Below are 23,333 nucleotides of genomic sequence, written 5' to 3' on the forward strand. Positions count from 1 at the left end.
ATACAAGAATACTCATCAGAAACTCTTAGAGTGCTTGGTGTGAAAACATGTCTGTGAGCCACAAGAATTAGATGAAGAGGATCCCACAGCAACCTTCTATTTGTTTACCCTTCTCCCTTGTATCTGACATCACCACCTTCTCTTTATTCTCTTATTTTTTTTAAGCAAGTTTGTTCCCAGTATTTACCGGATGAGGGACTAAGCCATTTTTTAGAGTTTAATTGTCCTTAAATTTTAAAAAATTTAGTATGTTTTTGCCATAACATACCAGATTTAGGGCAGCTAATTTAAATTCTATTTTTTTCTTTGTATACTTTGACATAAGCATTTGTGGTTTGGGGGAGTTACTTAAATACAGGCTTTTCTTCAAGATGAATAATGATAGCATTGATTCATCCTCCTTTCATTTCTTCCTTTCAAGCTGTAACATAATTGAAGAGAAAATATTTCTAGCATTTGTTAAGCAAATGCCAGGCATTATCTTTCGGTGTAGTAGTTGACCATCACCTAGATCTGTATTGCTGTCCATGAAGCCAAACAGGTGTGCACTGTAGTAATTCATCGAATGGATGTAAACTCATAAATCTAGTTTACTGAGGTTTGGGGCGAGTGTGGCTTCCAGTTTGCGTGGTTTCCCAGTAGGGCAGATAGCGTCGGGGCACGGAGTCATCGTGGACTTCCCGGGAGTGTTCTGCTTGTGATCCGTCCTGCGGTGAATCACCGATCAGCCTTCAGGTGTGCGCGGCGCTCCCTTCAGCGTGTTCGGAGCAGCAGCTGGATTTATTTATTTATTTAGTGGGACTGATCCATTCCCGGCTCCGGGCTGGGGGAGCGGCCGCGGCGAGGATGCTCGGGCGTCCGGCGCCGGCTCCGGGGCTCCCGGGGGGCGCCCGCCCGCCTTCCCCTGAGCCCGCGCTCGGCTCGCAGGCGGCCGGCTGGGGGGGCCCGGGGCACTGTCCGCCCAGGGACTGGGGGCTGTCCCTGTGGGAGGGGGCCCTGCTGCCCTTCTCCTCCCAGCCGGACCCCGGGAAGATACAGAAAGGTGTCAGGTTCAAGTCCTCCAATAGGCCAGTTTTCTAAAAGTGCATTTAAGTTTTCCTTTTTTTTTTTTTTTCCCCAGCAGGGGAGGGCAAGAGGTGCTTTTTCTATTCAAATTCTTTTCCTTGTATGTAGATACCAAAAGGAAACTCCGCACTGGGCATGTTCGGATGTGAATGGTAGTGCAGATAAGCAACAGCCTCCCGGAACCGAAGACTTAAAATAGTCGTCGTCCCCACCCCCGTAGGAGCCGCGAATGGTATCTGCCAAACAGATGACAAAGTACCTTGGACTGAATCACACACAGACAGCATTTTGAGCAGAACGCACGGCTAAACTCCTGTAATTACTGTTTATAGCCGGCCAGGGCTGACTAGGAGAGGGCAAACGCAAGAGGAAATAAGTTTCCTGAACCTTTGGAGAGATGGCTGTGTGCTAATTAAAGGCTAGGACAGGACGGGCACTTCTCAGACGCGCTCCAAGTTCTTGAGATCCCAGTTCACATCACGTTTTCTCTGGAGGGAGTGAGTAGATAATTGGGATCTTTTTTTTTTTTTGTCTTTTCTTTCTTTCTTTTTTTTTTTTTTCTTTTTCTTTTCCCATTTTCGTCCTATGGCCTTGAACCCACAGTGAATTGAAGAGAGAAAGAAATGGATATGTCTGACCCCAATTTTTGGACTGTGCTCTCAAACTTTACTTTGCCTCATTTGAGGAGTGGGAACAGGCTTCGGCGAACACAAAGGTAAAAAAAAAAAACGCGGGGATCCTTTGCCTGGAGAGGGAGTGTGGCTTTTTCCCTTCCCAGGGGCCTGAGCTGCCAGAACCCCTGAGCAGCTGGGGTTTTGTTTATTGGGTGACAGTTTGAAAAGTTTATACCCTGCTGGAGGGGCACCGTTTCAGGTATTCCCTGGTCCTTGTTGTTTCCTGGGTAATTTTGATGAATGTGCTTCTCAGAGCTTTTCCCTTTTGAAATGTAGATGATAAGACATTTCCTTGCGAGAGGTGGGGAGAGAAACAGGGAAGGGGGAGGAGATACTTTGTAGAAGTCTGTCACGCTGACCTGATCATGTCTATCCATTTCATTCACCTAGATACCGGGGCTTCTGGTACTTTCTGTTGAGCCTTTCAGATGTTCCTCTCTGTTAAATATTTGACCTTTATAAGATGCAGATGTATGATACAAAGATAGCCCAAGTTAGCCTATTTCAGATTATCTGCTTAAAGAGGCAGATCTGCATAACTTGGCCATTTTGATTTTTCACTGGTTTGCTGACATTTATTACTGGTAGAAGACTGGCCTTTTCATTTTGTAAACATATATTTGACAGAATAGATGGAGGAAGAAAAGAATTTTCAAGTCAAGATGAAGCTCATGCCACAAGTGATAAAGCAGTTCAGAGTCAGTTTGTAGACGCTTGTGTTGAAAGGCTATGATTTTAAAAGTGGCATGTTTCCTCTCTCTACATTGGTGTCTGGCACAGAAAAGTTGCGTTGTTGTGGTTTTAAGGGGGTGCACCCTGTGAGTTGTGTAAATATAGATTCTTTGTTTTTCTTCACAACTTGTCTTGCATGTACACGTGAACATGCATGAGAGCAACAGTGCAGTTAAATAAACAGGATGCAGGCTATCAGATTTGGGGCTTCATAATCTCTCGGCTCAAAGAACACAAGAAAATGCTTCTTTCTGTTTGGTTACACCTGCAACTCTTTGTAGTATAAATGCAAATACATAATACTTTCAAAAACGTAGTAGTTTTTCCTTTTGAAAAAAACATTTTTTTTGAGACAGGGTCTTGCTCTGTCACTTGGGCTAGAGGACAGTGGTGTCATCAGAGCTCACTGCAACCTCAACTCCTGGGCTCAAGCAATCCTCTTGCCTCAGCCTCCTGAGTAGCTGGGACTACATGCCCTATACGTCCGGCCAGTTTTTCTATTTTTTTGTAGAGACAGGATCTCAATATGTTGCTCAGGCTGGTCTTAAACTTCTGGCCTCAAGCGATCCTCCAGCCTTGGCCTCCCAAAGTGCTAGGATTGATTACAGGCATGAGCCACCTAGCTCGGCCCCTTTGGAAATTTCAATGGCATTTCTTACATTTCAGAAGCATCTTGGAATACTCTCACATATGCTGTATATACACACAGGCATATACATAAGTCACATATACACCTGCATGTGTGTGTGAAAGAGAGACATCTGGCAGATTTTTTTTAATGCAATTTAAACAATGTTGATACCACTAAACCATGCTGTATTCTAAAGTTGTTCCTTTTAAATAATGTGGCTGTGCTTTTCTCATTTTGCTATATAAGATGTTCAGAGACCCTCTCTTTTGGCATTGCTCATTTTTGTTCAAGCTGTGTCATCTATGCACTAAACCTTCAAAACAACTTATAAAGTAGGCGAGAGATACATGCTAGACATGAATTGGGCCACTGCTCCTCGTGGTGGTAAATCTTATAATAAACTTCTTACCTTTTCAGTTTGACAGGAACACTTAAATATTTCTGAGTGGTGTAGTCCTGGCTGTGCAGCCTCCACTCTTACCTGGAGCCAGTTCTTAGAGAGAGAAGTCTGCTCTGGCATCTTACCTATGTGTCTGAACCTGAAGAGCAGCTGGGGCCTTTCTTCCCCCTGCCTACCTGTTGATAGTTTTATGAAAAGAGCCAGATGCATGAGGAATTCTTAGGCTGGTCTGACCCTGGCTTTAGGGCAATATTTATCCAGCCCAGACGCTCCAATCCAAATAGCTCACAATGGCATAGAGCCTGGCTTCTAAAGTAACTTGAGTTCTTCCCAGCAAAGTGGGAGAGTGTGGGAGTGTTGTTTCCATTCCACAAGTCATGAACTCATAACTTCAGTTTGGCAAAACAGAGAGGAAGGTGGATTTTCTCCCCTCCCTTCTGCTAGTAGAGGTTATCACAGCCTGTTTGTTACTGAAGAAGAAACGTCCTGAAGAGCATCTCCTCATTCTCCCAGTCATTGTTCATCTCAAAAAAACCAGCACCACTTTATATTTATTATGTAAATTCAGAAAGATGAAGAACAGGTGTCCTCCTCTCCAGGACAGTGTACGTGGCTGTTGCCTTCTATTATTATCCAGTGATCAATTCTAGCTCTGTGTCCTTCCCTGAGGACATGAAGCATATGCTTACCTTGTGACACTTCCCCTTCTGGGATGCCCCTTAACTGCTTTTACTCCTGTTTCCTTTTCCAAGTCTAACCTCATTCCTTACCTGGCTGATTGGGATCCCTAAAAAATCTGTCCTTCCAAAGGACTTCTCCACTCCAAGTTGTCCTGTCTTTTTGCTAGGCTCGATGAGGGTGTTCCCTGTGTCCAGGTGCACACACCTGCCTTCACCCTCAGTCAGACATGGCTTAGCCCTTGGAATATCTCTTGGACCAAGCCTAGCTTCTTTCCTGCACTCTTGCTGATCAGTCTGACGGATTGTTCATTTTGCATATTTTATCCCAGCTATTTTTTTTATTAACAATGTAATCCAGAGGACTTCAGCATAACCTTTTCTTTAGTATTAGCTTCTTGCTTCTATCAAAGACTGAAATTCAACTTTGAGTTTGTGAATGAGCATCTTAGAGCTCATAAGGATAGGATGTTTGTACCACTGAAGAGGGGTTGAATGGTCTCAGACTCCTACCTTAAACCTTTATTATGGTAGAAATTATCATCATGGAAAGTTTTTGGTTTGTTCCATCACATTTGCCTCTCCAGTTCAGCATGGTGCCGGTTTGCTAGTTTGTCCTCTCACAAAAAACTTTTCAGGTTTCTCTTCCAGCTCAGAGCCCTACCTGTGTCTGTAAGTCCTAGAGTTCTTGAGGGGAAAAGCCTACAGAGTTACTCTTAAGCGTAGGTACATGAAGTTGACACAGTACCAAATGAACTGAAAGCCTCTGTCCCTTGTGCTATGTCCCCAAAACGATGTATTATGCCCTTCGTTCTTTTTTGTCTTGACCATGGCAGACATGGAGTTGTGTGCACGCACACTGATTTGTCTGCTGTTTTGCTGTAAAGCTCACATGTTCCATTGGAAATGGTTCCTTTTTCATAACTGTCTTTGGCCTTCTTTCTCCTTCCGTTACTAATTTCTTCAAGGCAGTCTAAGGATAGCCATTTACCTGCTGCTTTAAGGGACAGAAATCTAGGCTTAATGGATGGACTTTGACCAGAATTTGTTGTTTTAGACTAAAGTAGCAATTGCATGTTTTAGGGTCTTTGAATTTCATAGGTCTGTGTATATTCCATTCACTGAGGATCCCCTCACAACTTAGAATGGAAATTAATTGGCCTGCATTTATGTCACTGCTTGTCTTTGTGGCATCTTTTCTCATTGGATTAAAAGCTTTTGGGGGAATAGGCTGAAGTTTCTCTTTTACCTATGTATCTCTGTCACATTGTTTAGTAAAAGGCTACAATTGATTTATAAATGTGGCTACTAAGTTTTGAGGTGGGCCTTTAATTTTGCTGAAGTGCAGTCTTGAGAATCTAGAAGATGCTTGGTTTTTAACATTATGTTCAGAAATCTGTCATGTTTTCATTTGGCTTCAGTGATAATCTCTAAGCCTAAGTGACACTGACATCAATAAAACCCTTGTCCATGCCAGTAGGCAGTTTGCAACTCAGTTAATCACTTTGAGCAAGTTTCTGAATGCATTTTTCTGGGAACCAAAAATTCTGAGAACCCATGGGATAAAAGAAGTTCTGGAGGTTTTTATTTTAGTTTCTTTTGTGTTGTTTTTTGCTGAATTCACATTACTCAGCAGTTGCTATGAACAGCAGGTACCTTCAGGGATCTTAAACTAACTGCTGTAGTTGTCAGGACTTACTGAATTTTTTATGTACACTGCATCTTCCCTTTAGAAACATCTGTAGTGTTCGGTGAGTTTTTCTTTTTGTTTTGCTCATGAATATATGTCATGATTATATAACAGGTCATGAATGTATGACAAGCGTGGAGAGCAGTCTTCTCTCTTGCCCTGGCATTCTAGGTGTTAATAAACTTCTGCTTGACTTTTTTACCCAAATCCTAGTTAAATCCACATTTATTAAGCATGTACTGTGTACCTGGGCACTGTGACCCAAAGCTGAAAGCCATAGGCATGCCTTCAGTGAACACAAGCAAATGAAACATTGCAAACCAGGGCAATAGAGAAGCATTTACAAGGTACAGATAAGCCGTAGGAGTGGTCAGTGGGTAAGAGAGACTTTAGTCTTAGCGAGCCAGTAGAGGAACCAGGTAGGAAAGGCAACACCTTGGAAGGTTTTGAAAGACAGATTAGTTAGTGTTTATCAGACAGAAGGACAGGCCTTTCCAAGGAGCAGAAGAAATGGTGTGTACAAAGTCCTGATGGCCTTGGCAACGCAGAGTTCCAGGAACTGTACATAGCTCAGTATCGCTGGAGTAGAAAGGGTGAACAGGCAGGACTGCACGATGGCGAAGAGGGTCCATCTGAAGCCCGTTCACCTGGCCTGACATCTTGACTCTATGATCTTGGGTGAGTTAACGTCTTTGGACGTCAGTTACTCCATATGTAAAATAGGGATAAGTAAGTTACTTATCTCATGAGATTTACAAAGATTAAAAAGCATTGATATGTGTAAAATGGTCAACGTGATGACTGGCATATAAAAACTCTCAAGTCTTAGCTGTTACTGTCATTACAACATGGGGATGAGTAGTGGGCGGGGAGGCTGGGGATGAGCGTTGAGGCGCTGGGCATTTGAGGGGTCTCAGCCTTTGTCCTGCAGGGGAGAGACATGTCTAGCGGCACTGGCAAGTTCATATCTGCGTATGGGTGAGACCTGGAAGCCAATTAATAACTTCTTACATTAGCCCATCTGAAGGATTTTGCAGGCCTGAAAAGGAATGTGGTGAGAGTATGCCTCTGAGATATATTAAGGATATAAAACCAATAGACATTGATGAGCCATTGGCTCTGAGGGAAGAAGAAAGATTCCATGATGTAGCCGGACGCAGTGGCTCACACCTGTAGTCCTAGCACTCTGGGAGGCCTAGGCGGGAGGATTGCTTGAGGTCAGGAGTTTGAGACCAGCCTGAGCAAGAGCAATACCCCCATCTCTATATTTAAAAAAAAAAAAATTCCACAGTGGCCCTGGGGTTTTTGACTGGAGAGACCAGAGACAGGGAGGAACCACCTGTACTTGTAAGATTCGGGGAGGGGAAGGTACAAGAACCTGTACTTGTACTTGCCCCTGTTATCCCCCAAAGCTCAGTTAAGTACACAATTATTGAGGATCTTTGTGTGCTTAGTACCATGGGGCAGTTTTTTCCTTCATTCCGCCAGTATCCAAACCTGTACCCCATGCCAGGCAAGGGATACAGTGGTGAAACAAGACAGAGTGCTTGCACCTCACAATAAACAAGAGTCTAAGCAAGCTGATTGCCAAATTGTGATCAGTGTTCCAAAGGCCATAAGCAAGAGCTGAGGTGAGAGAGTAAGCACGTGGGGGTGGCGATGGGAGCGACTTTAGATAATGTGGGAAGGGAAGATCTTTTGAGAAGGTAATATTTAAGGGGAGCCCTAAAGGATGAGAAAGAGCCGTCGGGAAGAGTTTGGGGGCAGGCATTGGGGAACATCAAAGGCGTCAGGACGGGAAAGAAAGAACCTCCTAGGCAAGCAGTTGAATATATAGGTGTGGGGCACTCAGGCAGGCGGGACCAGAAATAATAGGCCTGGGAGTATCACTGAGATCATCTGAGAAACACTGTTAGGTTTATATGTGGGACAGCAGAGATGCAGCTAGGCACGAGAAAGGAGACTCAGTGGGGGAGAGCCCCATGAGAAGGAAGGGAGCCAGGAGAGTTTGTCCCTGAGATCCCAGGAGGACTGTCAACACCACTGCCACCCCACGGGGAGCTGAAATAAAGTGTGTGTGTTGCATCTGGCAACTGCAAGGTCACGGATGACTTCAACATGAACAGTTGCCCCAGGGTGAAGGGGTGGGAGTGGGGCTGTCACAGGCCGGAAAACAGAAGTGAGGCAAGGAATTGGAGAGCATGGGCAGTGGTCACTCTCTGTGGGTAACTAAATCTAGCAGCAGCGTGGCATGACGGCCTAGCTGTTGCGCATTCATGGCTGGCCCGTCAGCCCTCCTTCCTGAATCACATCCCCTTACTCACTGTTGCTCATTTCATTGTCTGCTTCATCACCCACACTGGCAATGACAGTTTCCTTTTCACCTCCCTTCTGGAAGCTCAAGTTCTTTCCACAGCCTATGAGTATCTCCCTTCTGACAAGTTTGCAGTTGGAGTTTGTCCTGCTGCACAGCCCTGACTCTGCGCGTCTCTGGCTCCCACGCACCACCCCTTAGCCTCCTCCAGAGCCCCTGGTGCCCACCCCTCCCCGCAGCCTGTCCACAGGGGACTGAAACCTGGCCCCACCTGTTGCTTCTCCTCTCCCCGCCTGACCTGCAGGCTCTGCCCCTCCTTCAGTCCCTGCACTCATTTCCTCCCACTCCTTGCTTTGCCCAGGCCTGTTTCATAGCTGCTTCCTTTCATCCTTCTCCTTTTTTTGTGCTCTGGACTGTGTTTTTTGCAGGCAGGACAGGCCCACATATCATGCAGGGCCCGCCCTTCGATCCTTCTCTAATCTCTGGTGAGCTCTGATGTTGCTCATATTCCATGAAAGGCATCCAGCAGCCCGGGGCTGCCCTGCCCTCACTTCTGCCCTCACTTCAGAATGCCCCCCCTCCCCCCACCCAGCCTGGTCAGGGACACTCCTAGAGAAGAGGAGAGGGAGTCCCCAGCCTGGAGTCCAAGCTCTGAGTGACTTCTGCTGACCCATGTGGCAGCAGGCCCACAGGCTCTGGGCATCTAAGGCTTACGGGACACAGAAGCCAGGCAGGAATATGCGCATTTCAGAACTGCTTTTAGCCTCCAGTGGGAAGGTTAGAATAGGAGATCACAGATTGTTTTGCCCCGTGGAATTTGTAGGTCTTTTGTGAGAGAAGAGGGAGAAAAGGAGAGGAATGAGAAAGAAGGGGAGAGAAAGAAACATGTGAGTGCAGAAAGTAGACTTCAAAAGAAGTTCATTAAAAATAAAACATTGGGAAGGGGAGCATCTTCTCCGTGGGGCGGTGTGGGCTGTTCATTGCTGGGGTTGTGTGTGAACGTGTGCTTGGGAGTACATGTCTTAGCCCTCGAAGCACTGCTGGGGGGATATATTGATAGTTCAGTGAGGGATAGAATGTTATATTTTATCGTTTTGCTTGCTTCTATTTTACACATATATCCTGTTACCAGAAACCTTAAGTAATGTCTTTAAAGCAGGGGATTCATAGGCTTCGAGATGGAGACCGTTTACCGTCTGGGCTAAAACTTGACAGGTGATGTGGTCAAAAAATCATTTGAGTCCCTATGTGGAAATGGCCCAGGGAGGAGAAAGCTTGGAATAGGGCTCTTTCTGAATCATCTGGGAAAGGCCCCCTTCTGTTGGTTGAAATAGAAATAGCTGATCTCACAGGGAGATTAAGACTGGAGGCCCTGGACCCTAACCTCACCCCCCATAAACACCGTCTCTAGTGCGAGTGAGCATGCATAAAGCTATTCTAATCTCAGCTGTCTTCACTACTTGTAACCTAGTCATTTGGGAGTGACATCATGGGAATTGAGTAATCCCTTTGAAAGTTAAATAGTGGAGCCAGGATATTACAATGGTCCCGGGGCTACCTGGATGAAAGTAGACACAGTGTGTGTATAAAACCATCTATTAAAAAGCAGAGTCAATCTCTATCAGTAGGAAGTTTGGTTTTTGTGATATGTGGCACATTTTGTAACTAGAAAGATCTCTAAATAAAAGTTCACAGGTCTGTTAATACTTGTAGTTCTGGTACTCTCTTATTATCTAGGCAGGTAGAGGAAAAGAAAATATGAAGTTCCATCATGAACTTGGCTTTAAATTCTTAAACTTTATTACTAGATTAAGAAGACCTGTGTGAATTTTGCAACACTAATGGCTACCAGACATGTTTATTTAGAGAAGGTAATTATACCAATATCACATTGATATAATAATATCAAATGTCATGTTTTTTTGTTTTAAAGAAAAAAGACCCTAACAGAGAATTTAGGCTTGATCAGTACTTGAAGGTAAAATAAATCAGTAAGAAGAATAGGCAGTCATTAATGTTTATCTCTTATCTTTAGCACCCCATTGCTTACTTTATTATAGAACCCTGGGAATTTCTAACATTGTGGTTGCTAACTTTGTGGTCTTACATTTATCATGACTCTGATTTAGTTAAGAGTTTAGGGGCTTTCAGCAAATAGTAATTGCAGGCAAAAGTACAAGCAGAATGCAGACCTTGACACCTAATAGAACCACCTTTTGTATTCTGAACTTCTTGAATAAGCTTTTGGCTCTTCAAAGATAAGAATCAGCTCCCTATGTCCCTGGAAAGTTTCTAACCTGACGTGGAAGTTCAAATGGCAAGTATCTTTTGCAGGTAATCTGTTAGGTTCTGAGTGAGTCACCTGGGTGGAGAGAATGAGAAACTGGCAGATTACAGGACGATTAGTGAAACTTGCTGAGGTCTCCCCAGGTCACAAAATTAGAGAGGGAAGAAACTGATGGATTCACCATGCCCGTTTTGCTGTATGAGTATTGATTGAAGCTGTTTTTGGTGTGCTTTATTCTGTCTGATTTTAAATATTGCAGTGAATATTTATGTCTCAGACATTACTGCATTTCTTCCTTAAGAGTCATTATTAAAATATTATCTAGCCATTGCCAGATTTCTCGTTTGCTAAATTTGCAGAAAGTGATTTCTGCGATCGTAGCTTGCATAAAAATCACCTATGCCCCTTTCATAGTCATGTGTCTTAAAAGGCAATATGATGGATATCTTTAAGTTGGAAATTATAATTATTAAATATTTCACTTTTATAGATGTCTGGAGGGGTTAAGGGGGAAAAAAAAAGTTTGTCATGGGAAAATCCGCCAGCTGAATAAAGTACTCTAGGAAATATGGTAAATGAAGCCTTTGTTACTGTAAAACAATAGGCAGTAAGTGGCTATTATGTAATGTTATTTCTTATGTCTGATTTGTGTGGCTTGTTGATCTTGGAACTTGTGAGATATAATTCCTGTAAAAATATTACTTTGACTTGCCTAATCTCAAAACTTTTGATACAGAAATCAAAGATTTTTCCAAATAGATTATCTGGATCAAACACTAAGCATTAGAGATATTGAAGCTATGTCAGATTTTTTTGGCCACATGAGGACTGATTTTATCTACTTGCTGTTCTCCATCCTAGTACCCATCCATATAAACACAAATAATTTGCTAACCCTAAAACTGGTTCATTGTAAAATTAGCCTAGGCTTGCTCATCCATTCCAAAGGGCAAGCATGTGGCAAAACGACTGACAGGCACATCACCTGCCTTGGCAAGTTGAATGGATGATTACGAATTTGCATTTTCCATGATAGGTCCCTAAGCAAAAGGAATTCTCATCTTTGATCTTAAATAGTGGTGGCCAGTGGCAGGACAGATGGAATGTGGGACAGTTTGTGTGCTTTACATAATAGTTCTTGTTATGGATTCTGTGAAATAAGCTTCTATGCTTATGAATTATAATTTCCTATATATTTAGGTTTTGATGTTGTGTATGTTTTAGGATTTGATGTCAGAGGTCTAGATATTTGGACTCTAGAGTTAATAAGGAATAAAAGTTGTCATATTTTTGCTGTGTGTTTTGTAAAATTTGTTATGTAGCATTCTTTTTCAGTAGATGTCTTCTCTCCTGTCAAGTTCAGGGAAGTTAGCCTTTGAAATCAAGGATTTTTAAGCAGAAAATCAATAGGGGTTTTCTTAATCTAGGAATCCAGGCTTAAGGTCAGAGGCCTTCTCTCTTCAGTCCCGTTCTTGGATCTTAGTGGTTTTGATGCCATTTTACCAGCATAGTCATTGACAATGTGCCCCCTTGGCAGGTAGATTCCATTTTTCTTTGGTGCTGTGATTGATTACTTATTAATTATTTGATGGCTTCTTAAAGGAAGCTCTTTAAACAAGAGCAATTGTGGTTTTTCTTTCTTTTTGAGATTTAACCTTAAAATTAGTCTACTTTCTCATATCAGATACAGGGTGGTTTTGGGGTCAAAAGGTACAGATACTGAACTGGTTAAGTATTAATATGATGAAACTTTTTGCTGTCATTCCTAGGGTACACAAATATTCCCTGGAATGGGTCCCAGGTTGAAAATCCATGAGGGAAAAGGGTTCTGACTCTTGGCAATGATAAACATGTTCAGAAATGTTGTATTCAAGCCAGAGTAAATATATATGCCCTTTACACTTTTTTTTCAGTTAGCAGAAGTCACTTCTAAACACTTAGTTTGGCATTAAGGAAGCTCGTCATGACCCATTGTTCCAGAAAGATTATAGTCCTCCTTTTAAGCCAGTTCTTTAGTTCCCATGTAAGTGACGTGCCTGGCCTGGAGCTGAAGAAACAACCTTCGCTTTTCAAACTTTTCATTCTTATAGGTGTGCCCAGCAGGCAGTGGTTGGTAGCTGTTCTTCAGCCACTTAGGTTTGATTTCAAAGCTTTTTAATAGAGAAACTAACATGTGTGGAGGAGATTCATGGCTCAACATTCATGGATTTTGTTGGGAAGTCCCAGGTGTGTATATATCTTAAAGTCTTTGTTAAGGCCTAGATTTAGCTTTTGTTTTTGCTTTGCTCTGTTTTTTTTGCCTTTTAGTCATAGACTGGATTTCTTAAAATGTTGTAGGGATTGGATTGGGAGGGTGTAGCCTCAAGCCCTGAAGGCTGTACAGCAGCAGTCCCCAACCTTTTTGGCACCAGGGACCGGTTTCATGGAAGACTATTTTTTCACGGGCAGGAGTGGGGGAGATGGTTTCAGTATGATTCAAGTGCATTACATTTATTGTGCAGTCAAACCTCTCTGCTAATGATAATCTGTATTTGCAGCCGCTCCCCAGCATTAGCATCACCACCTCCACTCCACCTCAGATCATCAGGCATTAGATTCTCATAAGGAGCCCACAACCTATATCCCTTGGTGCGCAGTTTACAGTAGGGTCCAGCTCCTATGAGAATCTAATGCCCCCCACTGATCTGACAGGAGGCGGGAGCTTACACAGTGATACAAGTGATGGGGAGTGGCTGTAAAGACAGATGAAGCTTTGCTCCCTTCCCTTGTCTGCCTGCTGTGTGGCCTGGTTCCTAACAGGCCACAGCCCGGTACCAGTCCTCGGCCCTGGGGTTGGGGATTACAGCTGTACAGCTCCTCTTCCAATTTCTTTTCTTGGGCTGCCTTAGAAGCACTAAAGAGGAGTCAGTGATTATAAATTGGGCCAGAAGTCAGAGAAACCAAGAGCTGAAGGATTAACCTCTGAAACATGGGAAGTTAATTACATTTAAAAAATATGTGGAGGGGGCTGTTTATGAGTCATGCATCTCTCTGTGACCCTTTTACTACTTTGGGAGCTTGTGGATGAGGCTGAATCACCTTGTGAAACCTGATAACCTAATAACCTAGTTTGACTTCAGTGAACAGGGTCTGGGGATTAATCACATCGCCTCATTTTTTCATTTATGTGCCAGATATTTATGAGTGCCTTTTACGCAACCAGGGCTATGATTATCACCTGGGGAACAAAGATATGTATGGCATGATCCTTTTCTTGTAGCTCAATCTAGTGGGGTTAGAAAGTAATGTAGACAAATAATTATAGTAACATGTAGTAACTGGTTGGATCTCTATCAACATCAGCCAAGGCGGAGGGAGATGGAGGATATCTGCCGAGGCAGTTTGGGATATATTGTCTCATTTAATCCTCACAACTCTGTGAATGATATATTGTTACATTTATTATACAGATGAAAAATTGAGGCTTAGAGAAATAACTGTACCAAAATATCACCAGTAGTAAGTAGTGAATCTTAATAAAAACGTTACTATCCTGTGTCCAAAGGAAATAGGACTCCAATAATGTTCTAATTATTGAAAATATTTGTGCAGCAAGATTTAGCATCTTAATTTTATAGGATAGCAGCCTATTGGTAATTCAGAAGATATTTGTGGAATATAAAGCTCTGATAATTTTTATCTTTGCTATAGATATGCCACCTGCTGTCTGAGGAAAGAGAGTGAAAAATAGAAGTAGCTTTTATTTTGTTTTAAAATTGCCACCTGCTGATTCTCTTTCCCATTAACGGAAATTGTAAATGTATTCTTCTGTAATTTCCTCATCTTAAAGTATCACAGTTTATGATGGTGTTTGAGTGGGCTTGTGCTTTTAAATTGAAGCTTTACTTATGGTGTAACTGTGCACAGCTGCTATCTCCCAGGCCTTTGAATGAATAACACGCTGCTGCACTCAGGCTTATTTTTCTGAAATTTCCCTCTATGTATTATAAAATCCTGTGCATTCACAGGAGTGTGTATGTTACGCACACTATCAAAATCTGTGCTGATCTTGGAATAGTGCATATAGCTCATCTCATAGAAGGTACAAAAGTTCTTGCATCTTAAATGGCAGTGCAGTGGGAATGGTGGAAAAGATCTGTTTGGACAGTTTAGAGATGAATTATGTAAAGGCGCCTTCCCTTTTTAAAGATATAATTCCTCTTGAATATGCTGTTGCTAATTCTTTTTAAGAAGGATGATTTGATGGCACTCACTTAAATACATCTTTTCCTTTGGGAAAATTACTGTGTTTAGTGAGCTAAGAAGTAACTATTTTGTAATACATAAAACAATTGTGTAATAATAAACTACAAATCACAATATGCAAAAGATACAAATATTGTGTCCAGAATTCCCTAAACCACACACACACAAAAGCCTTCATTGGCTATTTCTTAGCTTTCAGTGGTACAGTATGTGAGTGTTTTGAGGAATAGTTATCTCTCCCTGAGGATGGAATGAAAGTTTTCCCTCCACGTACTATTTTAAATGTTAAAAAAGGTGTGTTTTATACTAGGCCAACGCTTCTTTAGATTCTTACTAACACAGAGTTTGCCACTTGTATTTACTCCAGCAAATGGAAGCAAAAAAAAGTCCAGGCAACTAAATGTTTTGGTTTGTTAAGTCAGGTTTATTGGGAATCAGTTTATACACAGTAAAATCATCCTTTTTAGGTGTGTAGTTCAAAGAGTTTTTAAAACTACAGTCATACAGCTAACACCACAAGTATGATAATAGAATATTTCCAATACTTCAAAAAGGTTTAAATATTTTTAAATAGTTTGATGCTAATGCTAATATAGGATTAGAATAAGATGTTTTGTTTTGCTACCCCCTCATTGTTTAAATTAAACTTCACATTTTATTAAAATTTCTAAGTTTTTTTCCTAATATCCTCTTTGTGTTCTAGTATCCCATCCAGGATACCGTGGTACATTATGTCATCCTCTTTAAAAATCACTTTTGTGAGGAAATGATTAACACATAGTTTGACTACTTGGTTGATAATGTCAAATGAAGTACCGGAAAAATGCATCAAAATGAGATATTTGGAAGAAAAGCATAAACTAAATTGTTCATTTCATTATTAATGTATAATAGCCCCTTTGATGCTACGTAGATGAAAAAGTGGTGAGAAACCAGATAAACAAATTTGACTAATGGTTAGAAATAATTTGGGAGTGTTTATTAGGGAAGGAAATTGGGCCATGAGGTGGAAGATTTGGAAGCTATGTAGTTTGAGACCTAGATTATGATTGTTAGAAAATAAGTACCAAGCTCCAGAATGAATTGGGGTTTTTCTGTGCAAGTAAAGATTGAAAGAAATATACATTTTACAGAAGATAAATTCAAGGTACCTTATTTGCTTTCTAAAGTAATTTACCAAGTCCTTTCACTATTTTCATGTTAATTTCAATGGAACTTATATAGCCTTTAAAATAAATTTTAAACTAACATATGTTAAACTCAAAGAATGGGGGAAATATAAACAATCATAAAATTAAAAAAGCCCAAATTCTAGTACTCAGAAAAACCGCTGTTAAAACTTTGAGAGGGTAATTTTTTTCTGTGTGCGTGTGTGCACACACATGTGTCCATCTGTTGTGGGAATGTCCACAGCCAGCTTGCTGGTGTGCAGCGGGGGTGGGGCCGTTGACACTGGTGATGTCACCCTGCATGGTCTCGCATTTAGGTCCTGTTTTTCTCCACCTGTATTCAGATCTTTTTTGAAAGGCTCCTTTTAAAAATACTAATGCTAACACAGAAAGATTCCAATTACCATGTTCTTACAGGCTTAAATGTTAAACCTCAGGATATAAACTTTATCCCTTATGTGTGTGAGCAGGCTTGCCAGATGGTAGGCCAATTAATATATTTTTGCAAGGTGTAGAAATGTTTTTTTCTCCGTAGGAGAACAATGAATCCATCTGTTCCACATCTTCCTTTCCCCTCTGTCCTTTGGGGAAAATCATCATTTGATTTTCAGAAATAAGTTGTGCAACTCTATACGTGATACTTTCTGCCTTCTTAGGGAAGTAGTTTTAATAATTGCAACTTTTTTTATTATAAAGATTTGAAGAATCCTATGTCATGGATTAAAATATACAGACATCTGAGTTTCATCCAGAGAATTACTCTTTTTGAAATTTGGGTATACAGAATCATATGTTAAAAATCTGATTCACAGAGATAAAATCTGGAAAAGATTTTCAGGAACCTTTAGTTGAACCCCCTCATCATAAGATGAGAACATTAATGTTTAGGTACCAAAGTTTCAGGCTGGTAAACAACAGAAATGGACTTGGAAACTTGTCTTCAGGTTCCAAATTAGGACAACCTTGGTGAAAATAGAATCCTTAATCTCTCAAGAGGAAAAAAATGGGAGTGAAAACCTAGTTAAGGTTCAGCTAGAAGTACACTCATATTTATTGCCTATTCTCCCTTGAGTTGTAGGCACTGAACTGTACATGTCACCTCTACAGTTTGCTTTTACCCTCAAGTGGCAATTCAGATCAGCAGGTAATTAACTGTTTAGTTGCTTGCGTCTTGATTCTGTTGAAAGTGTCTAAAGGACAAGTGCCACATCCTTTTTTTTAAGCATTTACATAGTGTACTTTCTGGACATTTAATGAATGAATTACTGAATACGTGAATATCGCTAGGGTTGTCTTACAAAATCCTCTCAGAGAGTGTTGGAATTTTAGGAGGGTGGCCACATTGTAGTTTTGCCATAATCTGCCAAATTATGATACACAAAATTTGGTTTCTCTCCTCTTATGGTATGAAGGAACTTAGTACTGAATATTCCAGAAGCTACTTTTGGAAGGATTGTTTCCCCTGCTTACCAGCATTTTTGATGTCCTCCGTATTTTGTAATAGGTGGGCTTAGATCAGTTAATGTTAACCAAGAAGGAAGGATTTAGACTTGGCATCTTTTTTTTTCATTCAAGTTGACCCCTTCTCTTCCTCTTTATTCAATCTAAGAGGCTCTTCTCATACAGTAGAAAAAGTTCAGACTGTGGATTTTGACAGACCTTGGTTGGAATCCTGACCCTACGTCATACATGTGACCTTGGCAGGCCATCCTTACCTCTGACATGTGGTTTCCTCATTGTTAAGTATGGAAAATAACCAGCAACCCTTTTTTGTACCTTAAATAAAATAGATTGTGAAACACTTAGGGTGGGTGTAGACAAACTGTGGCCTGCAGGCCCAAGCTGGCCCACCACCTGTTTTTATACATTGACCTTTTTTTTTTTTTTTTTTTTTTTTTTGAGACAGAGTCTCACTTTGTTGCCCGGGCTAGAGTGAGTGCCGTGGCATCAGCCTAGCTCACAGCAACCTCAGACTCCTGGGCTTAAGCGATCCTACTGCCTCAGCCTCCCGAGTAGCTGGGACTACAGGCATGAGCCACCATGCCCGGCTAATTTTTTTTGTATATATATTTTTAGTTGGCCAGATAATTTCTTTCTATTTTTAGTAGAGACGGGGGTCTCACTCTTGCTCAGGCTGGTCTCGAACTCCTGACCTCGAGCGATCCACCCGCCTCGGCCTCCCAGAGCTAGGATTACAGGCGTGAGCCACCGCGCCCGGCTATACATTGACCTTTATTAGAATACAGCCACACCTGTTCACTTAGGGTGTCTATAGCTGCTTGTGCTACAATGACAGCATTGAGTAGTTGCGACAGAGACTCTGGCCTGCAACAGTCTGGCCCTTTACAGAAAAGTTTTGCCAACCTCTCTCACCTGGGGCAATGCCTAGCAAATGTAGGCACTCAATAAATGTTAATTCTACCCTCTATTGATTGTTTCAAGTTCAATCTTTCTCTTCAGGCATTCTTTCAAGAAAGAAAGTTCAGGTATGGCCTTCTCTGCTAATCCTTGTAAAGCCGCACCCCACTTCTGGAGTATGGCCAAAGCCTTCAGCCTTGGGTACAGCACAGAGCATGTTGAAGGAGGTATCTCCGTGGCTCCCAAACCTGATATGTAGCATGTCCTGACTTGAATTGGATGTTGTGCATGTTACAGGAATAGAATTCTCTCTAATCCCAGTATAAATACAGGCATGCGATGTAGTTGGCAACATGTCCCAATTTAGATTATTTCTCATTAAATATTACAAGGTATGTCCACTCTGTACTTCTCCAAAACCTTCAAAACACAACCCCTAAAACTGAAATTTCCTCCTGTGTAAATATACCAAAGAATTATTGCAAATTACGACTACCATATTTAGCAAAGGACCTTCTGAAATCTTAAAGCAGGAATTTCTCCAGAGACTCTGGACCGTTTGAAAGAAAAAGTTCTCAAAGGCGCAATGAGATTTTTTGGTGTATTTATCTTGTTTTGTTTTTTAAGCAGAGCGAACTCAAATTTCCTGAGCAGTTTTGATTAGGGACGCGCTGCCGTCCAGCAGAAGCGAGGACTGGGCACAGCCTGTGGCCGAGTGTGCCAGACGAGGGCTTTGTGACTGATTACCGCACTCCAGTTCCCACACACAGTGGAGAGAAAGACGAGGGGTCTGAGAGCTGCTAAGGGCAATTGTGCTTGCTTGATGTTTTTAACTTTAAAAAATATATTTGAAGAATAGTTTTTCAGAATATTATAAAAGGATTTGTTTAATGTTTTATTATCTTGTGTCTTAAAAAAAATACTGTGAAGAAACCATAAGAGCATTACCCAAAATTTCATATAAAGTCCTCCCTAACTCAAAATGTCTCTCTGTCCCCGTCCCACGTACTCTGTTGTTGCTTTTGCTTCTGTGCGGTCCTCTGTTAGCATTTATCCCAACATGTTGTAACTTTGCTTACTTACCCGAATTTCAGGCTGACTGTGAGTGTCTTGAGGCACAGACCTTATGCCAGCATAGTGCCTGGCACATAATAGACACTTAATAAAGGTTTATTGAATGAAAGCACTCCACAGTGAGCATATTCGTGCATATAGCTTTTTCTGTCTTTTGGCCTATTTCCCTAGGATAATTTCCCAGACGAGAGATTTCTAGGCCAAAGTGACGTGAACATGTTTATGAGTCTTAATACATGATGCCAAGTTGCTTTTTGTCTACTTGAGGTGCCTTCCAAGTTTGTGACTCTCATATAACATGGTATATTATTGCTAGAATGGCAGTCTGGTGTTCCATATTTTCCCTAGCAAAAAAATGACAGTAGGGTACATCGTCGCCAAATTCAAATCTGGAATGAACATTGCATATGCTTTAGGATGAAATGTTTCTAAAAGAATAAGAATCCCTCATGGGAAGCAGAGGGAGATGGTGAGGTATTAGGTGAAAGATATTGTTATAGGAACAGATACCTCCTAGAGTTTCATTACTGCTCTGAAGTTTTACTGAACTGTAATCAATACTTCAAGAAAGCAATTGGATATTTTTTTATTTGCTTTTCCTCTTTAACACATTTAATGTAGAAATGTGAAACATTACTAAATGCGAATTGCTGTCAATGCACATTCCAAGGTCTGCTTTTATCAAAGTTTGAAACTCTTTGTCTAATGTATAATGCATTTCCATCTTCAATTGATCTGATTTGTGTGTGTGAAATAAGATTGAGTCTCCATGCTGTGACCTAGGGCAGCAGTAGTTTTTGTTTTTTGTTTGAGTTTGATATTTTCCCTTCCCTCATCTAGTATTTGGCACGCTCATAAATTACTAATGATAAATAGCGATATTTACCTTTGGGACAAGCCTGTTGTTGATGAACACATAGAGTCACCTAAATGATACCTTATAAGATGGCATATAAAAAGTTTGTGGGGTCTAAGCTGAATAGAGCAAGAACAGTGTTCTATGAGAAATATCCTGTGCAGATTGAGGATTCTAATGCATAGGAAGAATCAACAGATATTCTAAAGAATTATAATTTATGATCATTATAAGTTAGATATTTCATTTTATGTATATTCTTTTCCAGCTTAGCTTCAAGCCATACTCAAAGCCATAATTCAGTCTCTGGAGATACAGTGAGGTGAAGGAGTAAGAAAAACTTCCTACATGCTAGATCTAACGTTCAGATAATACCCCTCATCTTTTCTAGCACACTAGAGTTTGTGGGCCTTGACCTGGTTAGACATTTGTAGGAGAATCTTTGAGATGCCAGTAATTACATGGTAGCCTAATTCCTGGTCATTCCAAACTGTAGCGGCCGGAAAGGATTCTCTGAACAATGGAGTCTGTGTTTCCAGATCCCTGTCACATCAAGACCTTACAGATCTAGGTGGCTTGTGGAGAATCAAAGTGAGAACGTCTTTCTGTGGATCCTGGGTCCTGTTATTTAGACAGAGCCAAATGCATCTTCATTATATGGATTGGAGTGAAAATGTTGAAGGACTAAGAACAGATCCTCCTAACCCAAATAAATGTATTTTAACTCATTTGAGTTACTTGAGTTTTTTTATTCTTAGTTATTTACAAACTTATGGGTGGGGAGCAGGATGGTGAAGTGATTATGACTGGGGATATTGTGAGTGTTTGAAAGACCGTTTGGCAAACGTAGGATAAATATACCTTCTTAGCTTATTCATATTCTGCACTTTTTTTTTATTTTTGCCTAATCATTGGTTCATCTCTTCTCCATTCCATTTCAGCGTTTTATTTTTTAGGGTGAAAAAAATTTTAATTGTATGCATAAAGTGTCTCATCTTGGTCATTTTTAAGTGTGCATTTCAGTAGTGTTAAGAACATTCACGATGTTGTGCAACCAGTCTCCAGAACTCTTTTGATCCTGCAGAACCAAAACTCTGTACCCATCAAGCAGCAACTTGCCACTCCTCCTCCCCCAGCCCCTGGCAACCACCATTCTAATTCCCATCTCTGTGAGTTTGACTACTCTAGATACCTCGGCTAAGTGGACTCTTACAGTGTTTTATTTTTGTGGTTTATTTCACTTAGCATAATGTCCTCAGGGTTCAGCCATGATGTAGAATGTGTCAGAATTTCCTTCCTTTCTAAAGACTGAATAATATTACCATGTAAGTTTCGACCACATTTTGTTTATCCATTCATCCCTCCATGGACATTTGAGTTTTTTCCACCTTTTGGCTATTGTGAATAATGTTACTATGAACTTGGGTGTGTGCAAATAGCTTTTTGAGAACCCGTTTTTAATTCTTTTGGGTCTGTATCTAGAAGAAGAGAAATTGCTGGATCACATGGTAATTCTATTTGTAATTTTTTGAGGAATCTGCTATACTGGTTTCTGTAGCAGCTGCATCATTTTACATTCCCACCAATAGTGCACAAGGGTTCCAGTTTTTCCATACCCTCACCAACACTTGCTTCTTGGTTCTTTTTTTTTTTTTTTTTGATGGAGCCCAGCTCTGTCACCCCGGAAAGAGTGCAGTGGCATCATCCCAGTTCACTGCAACCTCAAACTCCTGGGCTTGAGTGATTCTCTTGCCTCAGCCTCCTGAGTAGCTGGGAGGGACTACAGGCGCGTACCACCACGCCCATCTAATGGTTGTTTCTTTTTTATAGTAGCCATGCTAATGGGTGTGAAGTGGCTCAGGCTTTTTATTTTCACTTGTATTTTTTTGTATTTCTTACCTCTCCGTGGTCAGTGGAAAAGACTTTTGAATGCATTTCCCAGAAAGGATTGTGGAATCTTCATCCTAAGTAATGTTTAAGTACTATTTGGGGTGGTTGAGGATAATCCTCTTTGATGATAAATAGGCAAACTGGTTTTCTGTTTCTTAGGTGTTTAAATTCTGTGGCACATTTACCTAAACTTGTTGGATACCTTGAAAGAAGAAACTTCTGGTTCCACATGTACAGATGACAATAAGAGATTGTAAGAAGGGAAGAGAATGGACATGAGAGCCCAGTGGTTCGTACAGTGGCTTGAATATGTTTCCATTACATTCCCTGTCTTTTGGGAATTATCCACTGATTTTTTTTTTTCTAGCTAGGGTCAGCTGAAGTGATACAGTAAAATGAAATGAGCCCTGAAATGTGACTCGAGATCTTGTTTCTTATTGCTCTGTAACCCATGAATATATACTGATACTATTTGTCAGTTAAAAAAGATCTTGTTTCTAGTCACATTTCTGCCATTAGCTCACTGTGTGACATTGGGAAGACATTCGGGGACCTCTACTTATCTGATTTTTTTGATTCTGTTGGCATTAAGGTGAAGCCCATGGATGTCTTTTCAGGATGGTATTTTTAAATGTATAAGATAAAATATATAGTATTATAAAGGAAACCAGTTATATAAGAATAGTCATGAACACATATTAAAATATTTGTGATATATATCATTCTTTATTAGCACATCACATCTAGAGGGAGGTCTAGTAGCTACCATAACTTTGAGGTGATAATGAATGCAAATGATTTTTTAATATAACTCCAACTATAACATGATATGAAAATATGTGATTTTTATTGGTAACAAAAATCATTAAGTACTGCTCATACTGTGTACATATATAAGTGAAAGAAACGTTACGTTTTGAGTTCTGGTTAGTGAAAATAATGATTTTTTTCTTTTTAAACAATGCAATTTCATAGACCCAGTGAAGTCTGTTCATAGACTTCTTAAAAGTCCATGGACTCCATGTTAGCTCGCTGGTGTCTTATACACTGTGGCAGTGAAGAGGAAGGCTGACCAGGTGGGCTCTGGAGTTAGTCATGGCACTGACTCTGGGGCCTGGTGTGATTGAGCTATTGTTATACTAGAATATTCTAGGTATACTAGGTATACTAGAAAAGTAACCTTTGATTCACCTGGTCAGGGAGTAAGCAGAAAAGTGCTGAGTCTTCATCTGTTACATTTACCTCGCATGTAGCTGGGAAAGCCCAGGAGT

At 40.9% G+C, this 23,333-nt stretch overlaps 1 protein-coding gene across 3 annotated transcripts in view; it reads left to right on the top strand.

Annotated features, from left to right (window-relative positions):
- The first annotated feature begins 1,303 nt into the window (after positions 1–1,303).
- Positions 1,304–23,333, top strand: part of LOC123648507 (microtubule-associated serine/threonine-protein kinase 4-like) — a 152,025-nt gene continuing 129,995 nt past the window's right edge. Inside the window, exon 1 of one of the 3 annotated variants that reach the window (XM_045566371.1) lies at positions 1,304–1,780. In XM_045566371.1, the coding sequence (XP_045422327.1) occupies positions 1,689–1,780 (92 nt within the window). In that variant the 5' untranslated portion in view covers positions 1,304–1,688. The remainder of the gene's footprint in view (positions 1,781–23,333) is intronic. The other 2 variants (XM_045566372.1, XM_045566373.1) reach the window with 2 other exon arrangements.

The sequence above is a fragment of the Lemur catta genome, chromosome 12, assembly GCF_020740605.2.
Source record: "Lemur catta isolate mLemCat1 chromosome 12, mLemCat1.pri, whole genome shotgun sequence".
NCBI classification, from domain to species: domain Eukaryota; kingdom Metazoa; phylum Chordata; class Mammalia; order Primates; family Lemuridae; genus Lemur; species Lemur catta.